At 44.4% G+C, this 15,579-nt stretch overlaps 1 protein-coding gene across 1 annotated transcript in view; it reads left to right on the top strand.

The window, feature by feature from the left end:
- LOC143805901 (cytochrome P450 2A4-like) overlaps positions 1-15,035 on the top strand; it is a 67,374-nt gene extending 52,339 nt beyond the window's left edge. The window contains exons 7-9 of the mRNA XM_077285653.1: positions 4,754-4,941; positions 10,135-10,276; positions 14,601-15,035. Coding sequence (XP_077141768.1) covers positions 4,754-4,941; positions 10,135-10,276; positions 14,601-14,785 — 515 coding nt within the window. The 3' untranslated portion in view covers positions 14,786-15,035. The remainder of the gene's footprint in view (positions 1-4,753; positions 4,942-10,134; positions 10,277-14,600) is intronic.
- The last annotated feature ends 544 nt before the right edge of the window (positions 15,036-15,579 follow it).

Raw genomic sequence — 15,579 nt, 5'->3', positions numbered from 1 at the left:
AGGCCTTTCAGGAGCTTAAACGCCGATTTACTTCTGCTCCTGTGTTGCGTCAGCCGGATGTTTCTCTTCCTTTTCAGGTTGAGGTTGACGCTTCTGAGATTGGGGCAGGGGCCGTTTTGTCACAGAGGAATTCTGATGGTTCCTTGATAAAACCGTGTGCCTTCTTTTCCCGAAAGTTTTCGCCTGCGGAACGCAATTATGATGTCGGCAATCGGGAATTATTGGCTATGAAGTGGGCATTTGAGGAGTGGTGACATTGGCTTGAGGGAGCCAAGCACCGCGTTGTGGTCTTGACCAATCATAAGAATCTGATTTACCTCAAGTCGGCCAAGCGGCTGAACCCTAGACAGGCTTGATGGTCCCTGTTTTTCTCCCGTTTCGATTTTGTGGTCTCATATCTTCCGGGATCTAAGAATGTTAAAGCCGACGCCCTCTCTAGGAGTTTTTTGCCGGATTCTCCTGGAGTCCTTGAGCCGGTTGGCATTCTTAGGGAAGGGGTGATTCTTTCTGCCATCTCCCCTGATTTGCGGCGGGTGCTTCAGGAATTTCAGGCTGATAAGCCTGACCGCTGTCCTATGGGGAAGCTGTTTGTTCCTGATAGATGGACAAGTAAGGTAATTTCTGAGGTCCATTGTTCGGTGTTGGCCAGTCATCCTGGGATTTTTGGTACCAGAGATTTGGTTGCTAGGTCCTTTTGGTGGCATTCCTTGTTGCGGAATGTGCGTTCTTTTGTGCAGTCCTGTGGGACTTGTGCCCAGGCTAAGCCTTGCTGTTCCCACGCTAGTGGGTTGCTTTCGCCTTTGCCTGTCCCTGAGAGGCCCTGGACGCATATTTCCATGGATTTTATTTCGGATCTTCCTGTGTCCCAGAAGATGTCTGTTATCTGGGTGGTTTGTGACCGGTTCTCTAAAATGGTCCATTTGGTACCTTTGCCTAAATTGCCTTCCTCCTCTGATTTGGTTCCATTGTTTTTTCAGCATGTGGTTCGTTTGCATGGCATTCCAGAGAATATTGTGTCTGACAGAGGTTCCCAGTTTGTTTCTAGGTTTTGGCGGGCCTTTTGTGCTAGGATGGGCATTAATTTGTCTTTTTCTTCGGCGTTCCATCCTCAGACAAATGGCCAGACTGAGCGAACTAATCAAACCTTGGAAACCTATTTGAGATGCTTTGTGTCTGCTGATCAGGATGATTGGGTGGCTTTCTTGCCGTTGGCCGAGTTTGCCCTTAATAATCGGGCCAGTTCGGCTACTTTGGTTTCGCCTTTCTTTTGTAATTTTGGTTTCCATCCTCGTTTTTCTTCAGGGCAGGTTGAGCCTTCTGATTGTCCTGGTGTGGATTCTGTGATGGACAGGTTACAGCAGATTTGGACTCATGTGGTAGACAATTTGACGTTGTCTCAGGAAAAGGCTCAACGTTTTGCTAACCGCCGTCGGTGTGTTGGTCCTCGGCTTTGGGTGGGGGATTTAGTCTGGTTATCTTCTCGTCATGTTCCTATGAAGGTTTCTTCCCCTAAGTTCAAGCCTCGGTTTATTGGTCCTTATAAGATTTCTCAGATTATCAATCCAGTGTCTTTTCGTTTGGCTCTTCCAGCCTCTTTTGCCATCCACAATGTTTTCCATAGATCTTTGTTGCGGAGATATGTGGTACCCATTGTTCCCTCTGTTGATCCTCCTGCCCCGGTGTTGGTTGAGGGGGAGTTGGAATATGTGGTTGAGAAAATTTTGGATTCTCGTTTTTCGAGGCGGAGACTTCAGTATCTTGTCAAGTGGAAGGGTTATGGCCAGGAGGATAATTCTTGGGTTGTTGCCTCCGATGTCCATGCCGCCAATTTGGTTTGTGCTTTTCACTTGGCACGTCCTGATCGGCCTGGGGGCTCTGGTGAGGGTTCGGTGACCCCTCCTCAAGGGGGGGGTACTGTTGTGAATTCCGCTCTTGGGCTCCCTCCGGTGGTTGTAAGTGGCACTTTTGTGAGTTCTGCTCTTGGTCTCCCTCCGGTGGTTTTGAGTGGAATGGCTGCTTCTTGGATTTAGCATCAGCAGCTGCTTCCACTGATCGTCTTTCTGGCTTGGCTATTTTAGTCTGGCCTTATCCCTCACTCAATGCCAGTTGTCAATTGTTCCTGCTTGGAGTCACAGCTCTTTTGGATTTCTCTGACACTCCGACCAGTTCAGCAAAGATAAGTCCTTGCTTGTCCTTTTGCAGTCCACTTGTTGTGAACTTATTGTTCAGCTCATTTTATGTTTTTTCTCTTAGTCCAGCTTATCAGTATGGATCTATTCAGCTAAGCTGGAAGCTCTGGGCAGCAGATTTTGCCCTCCACACCTTTAGTCAGGTGTGGAGATTTTTGCATTTCTTTGCGGTGGACTTTTTCTAGTTTTCATTACTGACCGCACAGTGTTCTGTCCTGTACTATCTGTCTAGCTAGAAGTGGCCTCCTTTGCTACATCTTGTTTCATTCTACATATGTCATTTCCCTCTCCACTCACAGTCATTATTTGTGGGGGGCTGTCCTGTCCTTTGGGGATTTTCGCTGAGGCAAGATAGCTTTCCTGTTTTAACCTTTAGGGGTAGTTAGCTCTTAGGCTGTGATGAGGTGTCTAGGGAGTGACAGGAACATCCCACGGCTACTTCTAGTGTTGTGTTGAGATCAGGAACTGCGGTCAGTATAGTTACCACCTGCTCAGAGCTCGTTGCATGTCGCTCCTAAATCACCAGTCCCTAACAGTTCTCCTCCACTGAACAAAGCTGAGCCGCCAGTTTACTCCTGTTTCGAATATTAAACTGCATTTGGCCTACTTGTTTGGTTGGGCCTACTAACGGTGTCTGCTGCTGCTTGTTGTTCTCCTCCACTGAACAAAGCTGAGCCGCCAGTTTACTCCTGTTTTGAATATTAAACTGCATTTGGCCTACTTGTTTGGTTGGGCCTACTAACGGTGTCTGCCGCTGCTTGTAGTTCTCCTCCACTGAACAAAGCTGAACCGCCATTTTACTCCTGTTTCGAATATTACACTGCATTTGGCCTACTTGGTTGGGCCTACTAACGGTGTCTGCTGCTCCTTGCTTTTCTCCTCCACTGAACAAAGCTGAGTCGCCACTTTTCTCCTGGTTCAAATATTAAACTGCATTTGGCCTACATATTTGGTTGGGCCTACTAACGATGTCTGCCGCTGCTTGTTGTTCTCCTCCACTGAACAAAGCTGAGCCACCTGTTTAGTCCTTTTACCAGTTTTGAACTGCATTTAGACTACTTATTTGGGCCTACTAACTGTGTCTGCCTCCCATTACAGTTGTCCTCCGCTGAACAAAGCTATGCCACCAGTTTACTCCTGTTACCAATTTTGAACTGCTTTTAGCCTACTTACTTATTTGGGCCTACTCACTGTGTCAGCCTCTCATTACAGTTGTCCTCCACTGAACAAATCAATGCCGCCTGGTTAGTCCTGTTACCAATTTTGAACTGCATTTAGCCCACTTTATTATTTGGGCCTAGATCTGTGTTTCCTCCTCATCCTGCCCACTGCCCAGCCACTGCTAGATGAGTCTGCTGGTACATTGACCCAGAGTCCACTACATTCCCCGTGCACTCTACACAGCCAGAATCTGACCCAGCTGAAAGTCAGGTTCCCCTTCCCGCATACTATACCACCTTACACGGGGACAAAGAGAAAGGTGCAGATGAAAGTGCAGGTTCCTTCATCAGGTGGGGGGCATACTCTTTGGCGACGTCACTGGCACAGGGCCCCTCATAGTACGCAAAAGTGTCTCTGCCAGTGGGAGGCGCCACTGTCGTCAAACACACCGCCGTACTTTGAGGGGCCCTGTGCCAGTGCAAACGAGTCTGCCCCCCTGCTTGCTCAGGAACACAGCACTTGCAAAGTTGAAATACTTACCTCTCCCTGCTCCACCGCCGTGACTTAGTCCGCGTTTCCTGGGCCCACGAAAAACTTGAGCCAGCCCTACCCCCCCACAACTTTAGCCAAATGACCCCCAATTTTCAATGCCTAACTATTATTATAAGGTAAATTAATATTGACAAGCTTAAGTAACAAGAGTTGATGTTTTGGGCATTAAAATGGGCACTGTAGGTGTTTTCCTGTCCTCCACTCACTGCCGTCTTTGAATCCCCATTGACTTGCATTGGGTTTCGTGTTTCGATTGGCCCCCGACTTTTCGCAATAATCGGCCGATTTCACCCGACCCGACTAAAAAAGTAAAAGTCGCTCAACTCTACACAAGAGTGCTGGATTCCCAGCAACAAGGAATTGAATAGGCTGGGAAGGTGTGTGCTCCTAAAGACACATGTTGAGCGTAGCCCACAATCTTGATATAGCAGCGTTTTGGAGCAGCACATTTTAGCTGCCTCCAAAACACTGCATTCTAATCATGCAGGTAAATTTGCATGTGTTCATTGAATCATGTGGATTCACCGCATATAATGAATTGCTATGGATCAGACTACACAGTGGAGACTAGCCTCTGAGCTGCAGATAATTGACATACTGCAGCATCAAATGGAAGTAGGCATCGGGTTTCTATAAATCCCATATACTGTGCTTGTAACCAAGAACTCAGTGGTTTAGACACATCGCAGTTGAGCTGCATCCAAACCGCTGCTATTCCGGATTGTGGGCACATAACCTTAACTTTTCAAATGATCTTCAGCTGTTATTTGGTTGTAATTGCAAATAGATACATTTTGAATATAATTCTAGATTGAAAAATATTTCCACTGTTCCATTTTTGTGAACTTCAGAGAAGATCCACAAAGAAATTGATGATGTAATAGGGAAAGATCGCAGTCCATCAATAGAAGACAAGAGTAAAATGCCGTATACAGAAGCTGTAATCCACGAGATCCAGAGATTTGCTGATATACTCCCCGAAGGAGTTCCACGTGCTGTTAGCAGGGACACAACCTTCAGAGGATTTCACATTCCAAAGGTAGAGTACGCTGATCCTCTCAATCTTTTGATCATGTTTGCTAACCTTTGATGGTTGGTGTCAGGAAGATGGGTAGTTTAGTGGTATGAGAAGAGGGCCTTCACAAATTGTCAAGCATAGTCACACTCTCTTTTAGGAATCTTGGCCCTCCCTGCACAAACTCCACCCAATCATTTCTCCAATGCTCAATCTCAACCTTTCCGAAACATAAGAAACTTTTCAGGGCCATAGAGATTTCTTAACTGTAGTTCAGGAGGTCTCCCCTTTTTTCTGGAGCTTCCTGAGCATACAATCTTCTCAGTGTATGAATCAAATGCAGTATGTAGGAACCGAGTACATCGGACATGATTGGATCCCTTTGTCACTCGTGGTGGCCATACATATAGTGTGTGTAAAGGTACCGTCACATTAAGCGACGCTGCAGCGATAGCGACAACGATGCCGATCGCTGCAGCGTCGCTGTTTGGTCGCTGGAGAGCTGTCACACAGACCGCTCTCCAGCGACCAACGATGCCGAGGTCCCCGGGTAACCAGGGTAAACATCGGGTTGCTAAGCGCAGGGCCGCGCTTAGTAACCCGATGTTTACCCTGGTTACCATCGTAAAAGTAAAAAAAACAAACAGTACATACTCACCTTCGCGTCCCCCGGCCTCCGCTTCCCTGCACTGTGTGAGCGCCGGCCCTAACAGCAGATGTCACCGCTGTGCTTTTACTTTCACTTTAGGGCCGGCGCTCAGTCAGAGCAGGAAGCGGACGGCAGGGAACGCGCAGGTGAGTATGTACTGTTTGTTTTTTTTACTTTTACGCTGGTAACCAGGGTAAACATCGGGTTACTAAGCGTGGCCCTGCGCTTAGTAACCCGATATTTACCCTGGTTACCAGCGTAAAACATCGCTGGTATCGTTGATTTTGGTGTCAAACCTGACGATAAACGCCGGACTGACGACCAAATTAAGTTCTGAACTTTCTTCAATGACCAGCGATATCACAGCAGGATCCTGATCGCTGCTGTGTGTCAAACTAAACGATATCGCTAGCCAGGACGCTGCAACATCACGGATCGCTAGCGATATCGTTTAGTGTGACGGTACCTTAAGCTCTTACAGTCAAAGGTTTCTTATCTCTCTTTCTTGCTCATTGTGTCTCTATCTCCTATGGAGTGCGAGCTGTTATGATCATTAGGGTCCTTTTTCTTTCTCTTCTGTAGTTTGGAAGCTATTATGGTTAGCATGTTCCTCTTTCCTATAGAGTGTAAGCTGTTATGGTCTGCAGAGTCCTCTCTATCTTTCCAATAGTTGTAAGCTCTTATTCTCATCAAGGTCTATTCTCTCGACTGTAGAATGTTAGCTCCTATTGTCAGCAGGGTCATTTCTCTCTCTCTCCTTTAGCGTGTAAACGCTTATGGTCAGCAGGATCCTCTCTTTTTCCTTTAGAGTCTAAAGGTACCTTCACACGAAACGACATTATAACGATATCGCTAGCAATCCGTGACGTTGCAGCGTCCTCGCTAGCGATATCGTTTCGTTTGACACGCAGCAGCGATCAGGATCCTGCTGTGATGTCGCTGGTCGCTGAATAAAGTCCAGAACTTTATTTGGTCGTCCGATCGCTGTGTATCGTTGTGTTTGAAAGCAAAAGCAACGATACCAGCGATATTTTACACTGGTAACCAGGGTAAACATCGGGTTACTAAGCGCAGGGCCGCGCTTAGTTACCCGATGTTTACCCTGGTTACTAGCGTAAAATGTAAAAAAAACAAACAGCACATACTCACATTGCGTCCCCTGCAGTCTGCTTCCTCCTCTGACTCAGCGCCGCAAAGTGAAAGTGAAAGCAGCACAGCGGTGACGTCACCGCTCTGCTCTCACTGTACGGCGCTCAGTCAGTCAGGAAGTGGACGCAGGGGGACGTGAATGTAAGTATGTGCTGTTTGTTTTTTTTAGATTTTACGCTGGTAACCAGGGTAAACATCGGGTTACTAAGCGCGGCCCTGCGCTTAGTTACCCGATGTTTACCCTGGTTACCAGGGGACCTCGGCATAGTTGATCGCTGGAGAGCGGTCTGTGTGACAGCTCTCCAGCGACCAAACAGCGACGCTGCAGCGATCGACATCGTTGTCGCTATCGCTGCAGCGTCGCTTCGTGTGAAGGTACCTTAAGCTCTTATGGTCAGCAGGGTCCACTCTCTTTTTCTCTCTATCTATATCTTTCCTATGGATTGTAAACTATGATGATTATCTGGGTCTCTTTCTCTATCTCTTCTGTAATGAGTAATCTCTTAGGAATAAGCTCTTATCATTATTGGTGTTTTCTCTCTCTTCTTTAGTGTGTAAAGGCCCCGTCACACATAGCGAGATCGCTGCTGAGTCACAAGTTTTGTGACGCAACAGCGACCTCAGTAGCGATCTCGCTATGTGTGACATGTACCAGCGATCAGGCCCCTGCTGTGAGATCGCTGGTCATGTCGGAATGGCCTGGACCGTTTTTTGGTCGTTGAGGTCCCGCTGACATCGCTGAATCGGTGTGTGTGACACCGATCCAGCGATGTCTTCACTGGTAACCAGGGTAAACATCGGGTTACTAAGCGCAGGGCCGCGCTTAGTAACCCGATGTTTACCCTGGTTACCAGCGTAAATGTAAAAAAAAACAAACAGTACATACTCACCATCTGATGTCCGTCAGGTCCCTTGCCGTCTGCTTCCTGCTCTGACTGAGATCCGGCCGTACAGTGAGAGCAGGGCGCAGCGGTGACGTCACCGCTGCGCTCTGCTCTCACTGTACGGCGGCTCAGTCAGAGCAGGAAGCAGACGGCAAGGGACCTGACGGACATCAGATGGTGAGTATGTACTGTTTTGTTTTTTTTTGGTAACCAGGGTAAACATCGGGTTACTAAGCGCGGCCCTGTGCTTAGTAACCCGATGTTTACCCTGGTTACCCGGGTGCTGCAGGGGGACTTCGGCATCGTTGAAGACAGTTTCAACGATGCCGAAGTCGTTCCCCTGATCGTTGGTCGCTGGAGAGAGCGGTCTGTGTGACAGCTCCCCAGCGACCACACAGCGACAAAACAGCAACGCTGCAGCGATCAGCATCGTTGTCTGTATCGCTGCAGCGTCGCTGTGTGTGACGGGGCCTCAAGCTCTTATGGTCAAAGATGTTCTCTCTCTAGTGTAGAGTGTAAACGTTTATGATCAGTAGGGTCCTCTCTTTCTCATCTGTAGTGTGTAAACTCTTCTTAGGTGAGTGGGGTCCTCTCTCTCACCTGAAGAGTGTAAGCTATCATGGTCACTGGTGCTCTTTGTCTTCTCTCCTTTACACATATTTTCCAAGCAATTACAAACTTTCCAATATTTAAATTTGCATAAATTTATTTGCCGCAAATCAAATTTGTGGGGGGGGGGAATTTGGCAACTCGGTGAATTCAAATTTTAAAAGATCTGCTCATCCTTATCTAACAAGGGGGGGGGGTAGTTGTGGCTGAGCTATTTAAAGGCACAGTACATAGACAGAGTCCACTGAGCAAACGATCTGCGAGCACCCCCGATTCCTTGTACATAGATAGACGGGACTGGTACAGCTTTTCCCGCAGGTTACCGTCTCTTCATCTGGTCACAGCAGTCCAGGCAATTAAGGCTCCAGGAATGCAGTTGTACTCCAACAGGGAAAAGTATCTTTTATTGAATAATGATTAAGGATGGACAAAAAGACAATTTCACACTGGCGTCCTGCTCTCTCCCTGACACTTGCTGTGGCTGGTCGTACCCACAACAGCCGCAGCAGCCAAAGTTCACAGTAGTCCAATCGCTGAGATCTTCAGCGAAGGCGCTTTCAAAGACCTGGGGACCTGTGTTGTAGTCCTTCAGTCAGTAGTAGCCTTTGGTCCAGGACAACAGATCTCTCCCATTTGGGAATCTGGCAATGCGCCTTCTGCAGTACACGACTGCCCTGGTCAACAATCCCGGCAGTTCTGAGGAAGCAGCAGCTTCCTCTCTCCTGGGGGCTGCAGGTCCAGCCCCCTTATTTAACTAATTATGTCCCTAACTAAACTGGCATAATAGGGAAACATGCACATTACAATACAAATACAGCTCAATATACTACATTACATCACAGTACATTAGAAGGTATAAAACATATATAGAACATTAAAGGTACATAACATATCTACCTAAAGGTGCATGGGGCTCACACAGAGCGGGTGCAGCTGAGGAGACCGTCCACCTCCTTACACTTACATAGGACTGATAACAGCATCTCATCAGGAGAATAGTAAGGAGGACAGTGACTGGGATTTTAAGAGTTAACTCATCTCCTTTAATGCAAACCAGGGTCTAGGAAAGGGTTGGTGGTTAATCTCCTTTTAAAGGGATTGTCTGGTCAATATCAATAAGTCTGCAGTCACTCTGTGCAACTGCAGACTTATGAATACCCCCAGTGCACACACTGTGTGCTGCGGAGATTCGCCAATTTTTGAGAAGGGATTGGAGGGTATGTATGTGTTACACATACTCCCATTCAGAGCCAGTCTAGAGGGCGTGGCTTTGTTTCCATACAAATGTATGGAGTGAGACATCGCCCTCTAATTGGCCACGCCCACTGGACTACTGCATTGAGGACTCACTGCTGCTTACTAAACTAGCAACTAGAATTGCAACTGTATATGAACTAGGCCCCATCCATCTACCTGCTTACTTCCAGATAGCTAAGTGTTGCTAACAACCCTGTATTGTGTAGTGCTGAATCATGCATCTTAAAACATTCACTTTCATTGAGCATTTAGCATAAAACATCTTCCTCTTGCTCCCTCTGGTCTTCGAGTTGGTCTTAAGATCAGTCTTTAGATTGGTCTTTGGATTTTCTGTCACTGACTATCCTCACATATTATTAATGTCAATGATGTGTATCGTGTTCCAAGTGACTAAGTGAGGTCTTGTCAAAGCCGGGAGACTCAAGGATCAATCCAAAGACTGAAAGGGCCAAGCAAAGGTGCTGTGGGGTCTGGAGAAACCTCATAGCATATTAAACGTCTTTTCGGGGCATTTTCAATTTGGAATAAATTTGATTTGGACTGAATCGATTCTGCCCAAGACAAATTTCAGCAGATTCATTCATCTCTACTTCATAGGAATAACTAAACAGACCTCACTTTTAACAATTCCATTTTTCTAGCTATGCATATTCATACATTACCTTTCAGGGAAGCTTGGTGTTCCCAGTCCTGACTTCTGTTCTGAAAGACCCCAAACATTTCAAGAACCCAGAGGAGTTTGATCCCGAACGCTTTCTTAATGAGAAAGGCTGCGTTAAGAAGAGTGATGCCTTTATGCCATTCTCTACAGGTAAGATGTTATTACTTGATTGTGATCTGTGAATACTGAATTTAAGCTTCAGTATATTAAAATATTTTAATATGGTTGGTTAACAGACTGGTATTAGGAAGGTCAGAAATATTACTTGATATGATTTAGGAGTCATTTGTTTGCGTGTTTTTAAACCCACTGAATTAATTTACATTTATCACATAAAACAGTGTAACACATGACTCAAAGGTTTTTTTGGACTGAGAAATTTGCGGCATCTCAGAAAAGGCCTGAGCTATTGTCTATGGTAGAAAGGTGCTAACCTGGCATGTCATGACTTTTAACCATTTAAAAATATAGTGCACGTCACTCTGTAGCTGTGGGGGTGCTTGGAGAGGGATACCACTCCCTAGTCACGTACAAATCAAAAAAATCCGGCACTCAAAAATGTCTGCAGTTAAGATTTATTTCAATGCAATCCCAAACTTATAACGTTTCGGTCTGTAAAGGTACCTTCACACGAAACGACTTTGTAACGATAACGATAGCGATCCGTGACGTTGCAGCGTCCTGGCTAGCGATATCGTTTCGTTTGACACGCAGCAGCGATCAGGATCCTGCTGTGATGTCGCTGGTCGCTGAATAAAGTTCAGAACTTTATTTGGTCGTCCGATCGCCGTGTATCGTTGTGTTTGACAGCAAAAGCAACGATACCAGCGATATTTTACACTGGTAACCAGGGTAAACATCGGGTTACTAAGCGCAGGGCCGCGCTTAGTAACCCGATATTTACCCTGGTTACCAGCGTAAAATGTAAAAAAAACAAACAGTACATGCTCACCTGCGCGTCCCCCGGTGTCCGCTTCCCACACTGACTGAGCGCCGCAAAGTGAAAGTGAAAGCACAGCACAGCGGTGACGTCACCGCTGTGCCCTGCTACTGTGCCCTGCTTCAGTGGCAGGAAGCGGACGCCGGGGGACGCATGTAAGTATGTAGTGTTTGTTTTTTTTACATTTTACGCTGGTAACCAGGGTAAACATCGGGTTACTAAGCGCGGCCCTGCGCTTAGCAACCCGATGTTTACCCTGGTTACCCGGGGACCTCGGCATCGTTGGTCGCTGGAGAGCGGTCTGTGTGACAGCTCTCCAGGGATCAAACAGCGACGCTGCAGCGATCGGCATCATTGTCGCTATCGCTGCAGTGTCGTTTCGTGTGAAGGTACCTTTACTTAGACCTTCTTCAGACTAGGATTGAAAAACAAAACAAACAATCAGATTCAACAGTTAATACACAAATGCCTTAGATTTAGGCAACAAAATGTAACGTCCTGGCTTTTACACACAGCGTCACTAAAGAGGCTATATATACATATCAGCAAGAAAACTATTATAGATGTCATATAGAATACATAGGGAACATGGTATCATAAAATGGCAATGCTTAGAATAAAGTGTACAACACTTATCTATATATATAATTGTCTAAGGGTTTTTCCATCTGTCTGTCTGTCTGTCTTTCTGTCTGTCTGTCTGTCTGTCCTGGAAATCCCAGCATGGCGACGATGATGTCATAATGGAAATCCCGCGTCTCTGATTGGTTGAGGCCGCCAGGCCTCGACCAATCAGCGATGGGCACAGTATCGACGTAGATGTCATAATGGTTGCCATGGCGACGATTATGTCATAAAGGTTGCCTCGACCAATCAGCGACGGGCACAGTCTGCCGCGAATTCTGGAATCATCATTGTCCATATACTACAGGGACATGCATATTCTAGAATACCCGATGCGTTAGAATCGGGCCACAGTCTAGTTAGTATAGAATCATATACAAATGTATAAAAAGAAAAAAGCTACATAATTTCTAAGTATATGTACTGATACATTGTAACAAAATAGCCATCACAAAAGCTTTAATTCATGTAACAAAAAGCAATGAGGACAATGTCGTTATAGATCATAAAAAGATTACTTGTGTACCTCATGGGTTTATGGAGATGAGAAACTATATATAGAAAAATCTAGAAAAAATATGAAAAAATACTAAACGTAGGGTGAAAAATGAAGGTAGGGAGGGGGAGGGGGATGGGGAAAGGAAAAGAAAAAAGAAAAAAAATAAAAAAAAAAAATAAAAAAATGCTGGCAAAAAGGACAAAGGAAAAAGGAAACAAGTTCCCTGTGGCTATTCATAGATCAAATTGGCTGTTAGAGAGAGAACACAAAGTCCATAGGAAGACTGATAAGTGTAAATAAAGAGTGCTGCTATAATGCTTACCGGATTGCTGAAAGGTGAAAAGCAACAACTGTGAGCGGCGCGTAGTTCAGGATAAGCTCCTATTGGTAACAGCCGACTCATGGAGCTTTAAATACAAGATAAGGGTGGAGGAGTGTCGGACAATGAATTACGCGCCTATAGTGACGGAAATGATGTGGGAGGGCGCGATGTCCTTCTGGTAGGTCTGCGCATGTCACATCCTGTGTGTGACGTGGGGTGAGGCGCACTGCTGGAACGCAAACAACGTCCCAGTGTATGGACGTAGTGAAAGTGCGCTGGTCCTGTGTTGATGGGCGGTGATATGGGTGGAGCGCACTGTTGGAATGCACAGCTGATGCTGTGCTAAAGTGCGCATGTCCGGTCTGTGAATGAACACCGGTGGCAGCAGCTAAAACAAGAAGGACAGTGATTAATAAAGAAATAGTGGTATTAAGTAATATAAATATAATGTGCCAATGAAACAACAAGAATTAAATAATTATAATGAAGAAAATAAAGAATAAAAGGAATAAAAAAAAAAAATAAAAGAATTATAAAAAATGGATAAAATTAAAATTAATGAATAAAAAAATAAAAAATAGAAGATAAAATATGAAAATTAAAAATAAGACAAAAATTGAAAAATGAAAAGTTAAAAAATATAAAAAAGTATGAACTGAAAAAAAAGGAAGCAAAAAGAAGCAAAAACTCCATATCCTTCTGGTGAGATGATCAATTGTGAGATTGAGCGAACTGTAAGAGAAAGAAAAAATAATCTCCAGCATGGATCTTCTAAAAAGTCAATTTATTAGAAACACTTTAAAATGCAAACATTTGCAAAAAAGAGATGGGGGTCCCAGGTGGTCAACGCCGACGCGTTTCGACCATCAGGTCTTAGTCATGGCATGGCATGGCACTGTAAGAGAAGGAACACTATTAGGCAAGACATAGGCAATATCTTAAATGTTCACAATATCATATTCTCTGTTCAGTCCCATGGGTTACATACTTTGTAAGTAGTGTATCCAGTACGCTTCCCTTAATTTGAGTCGTCTGACCCGGTTACCCCCTCGTCTGTTAGGAAGAACCTGCTCCAGTACTAGGAACCTTAATTGTGCTATTGTATGGCCTGCATTATGAAAATGATGTGGGATGGGAAGATGGTCCCTTCCACACCGTATGTCAGATTTATGGTGAGAAATACGGGCTTTCACCGCCTGAGTAGTCTCGCCTACGTATATTTTGCCACAAGGACACTTAATTGCATAAACAAAGTATTGAGAGTCGCAAGTAAAAAACCTTGTATGGGGATATCAGTTCCTGTGAATGGGTGTGAAATTTTGTGGCCCTTAAGGACATTGGCACACTGTGCAAACTGACTTTTAACCAGGATTATCAACTTGATTTTGTACTATTTCTGGACAGTTTATCAATAAATCAAGGACACTCAATATTTTTTTACCGACACATTGTAAAACCATGGTAAATCATTATCTAATATAATTTACTGGCAGTAAACTGAGACTTTTGACATTATTGCAAAGTTATAAACTTAAAGGTGTTTTCCAAGAATAAATATTTTTCTCCAGAAGCTAATTCTGAATGAAAATAATAAATGTGCATTACTTATTTACTTGCTCAATTACTTTACTTGCTGCATTGTCCGCACTTCACTGCTGCCTTCGATGATTGTTTACAGGCTGCGCCGCTGACTCCACAACGCTGACTTCACAAATGGCAGTAAATGTCCAAGCTACAGCCAATTATTCAGCTCGGAGTTTTTGCTGATTTAGATGGCATGAGCACCAGAGCTTATTGTTTGGCTGCTGTAATCGTACCATCACCTCTGCAGCCTGTGAACTATCACTGGAGGCAGTGGTGAAGACCGGCGCTGGAAAGCAGTAAGTATTTAGTTCTCCAATTAGGGTAGTGAAAATTACATACTACTGACCCTTTAAATCATTCTTCAAGCTGGATTATGCTGAAAAGAAAACAGGACGCCTGCCCATCCTCTGTTGATTTACAAAAAGGCAATTAAAAATGTTTTTTCTAAATCAAACAACGCCTTTAACTTGACTACTTATGGTGTTTGATCTCTCTGTTTTCTCAGGCAAACGCTTGTGTTTGGGAGAAGGCCTGGCTCGCATGGAGCTCTTCCTCTTTCTAACCACCATACTGCAGAAGTTCACCCTGGAGTCCACTGTAGACAGAAAGAATCTGAGCATAAGACCCGAGCCCAACACCAATGCTTCAAGACCTCAGTCCTACCAGATGAATGTTGTCCCTCGTTTCTGAGCTGAAGATGAACTGCTTGCCTAAAGGAACCTTAGAAGTTCTAGAACTTAGAAAATAAGAAATCTGCTCTAATATTAAAATATATAAATTGAAATAAATACAAAGATTGTGTGCAAAAAAATTATATATTTTTTTTAATTCTATTTTTAATATCTGTTATGCCTGTACGAGTGTACAAAATATCATATAACTCTCAAGAACTGTAATCATTTTATGCTAAAATAAAGCTTTTATGACAAATGTTTTATTTTATGCAAAGGAGTCACAACTTTGGCTACGTTCACATCTACACTGGAGGCTTTGTTTGTAGCTCAGCTATTTTGACGTAAAATAGTAGAACAATGATAAAGGCTCAACTGAGCACATCATAGTCCACTGGGTCTGTCGGGTGCTGCTATAGTCCATCGTGTAACTGCCATTAATTTCTGTTCCTACGATGGAGTGAAACAATAGGTTAAACAGGATAAATATGAATGAAGCTTTATTTTGCTTGTTACATGTGCATTATTTTGGTTAAAGTTCAGTCTTTAGGTATCTAATATTTCCCATGCGAATTTTTGATTATTGGATTGTGCATATGAGCAGCAACTCAATGATGTATTGACCAGTCACAAATTATCCAGTCTCAAAATTGATGGGATAAAGAAAGATCAGGCAGATATTGTTTTCCATTTCAAATTCCTTTCCTTCTAATGAGTTGAACTAGTAACCAGTTGATGCATCTATTATTATCAGCAAATAAACATGACCATTATAGCCAATGGTCAATTTGTCCATTATAGTAAATTAATGAA

The sequence above is a fragment of the Ranitomeya variabilis genome, chromosome 2 (genome assembly GCF_051348905.1).
Source record: "Ranitomeya variabilis isolate aRanVar5 chromosome 2, aRanVar5.hap1, whole genome shotgun sequence".
Taxonomy (NCBI): Eukaryota; Metazoa; Chordata; class Amphibia; order Anura; family Dendrobatidae; genus Ranitomeya; species Ranitomeya variabilis.
The sequence above is the reverse complement of the archived record's forward strand: the minus strand, read 5'-3'. Positions and strand labels throughout refer to the sequence as shown.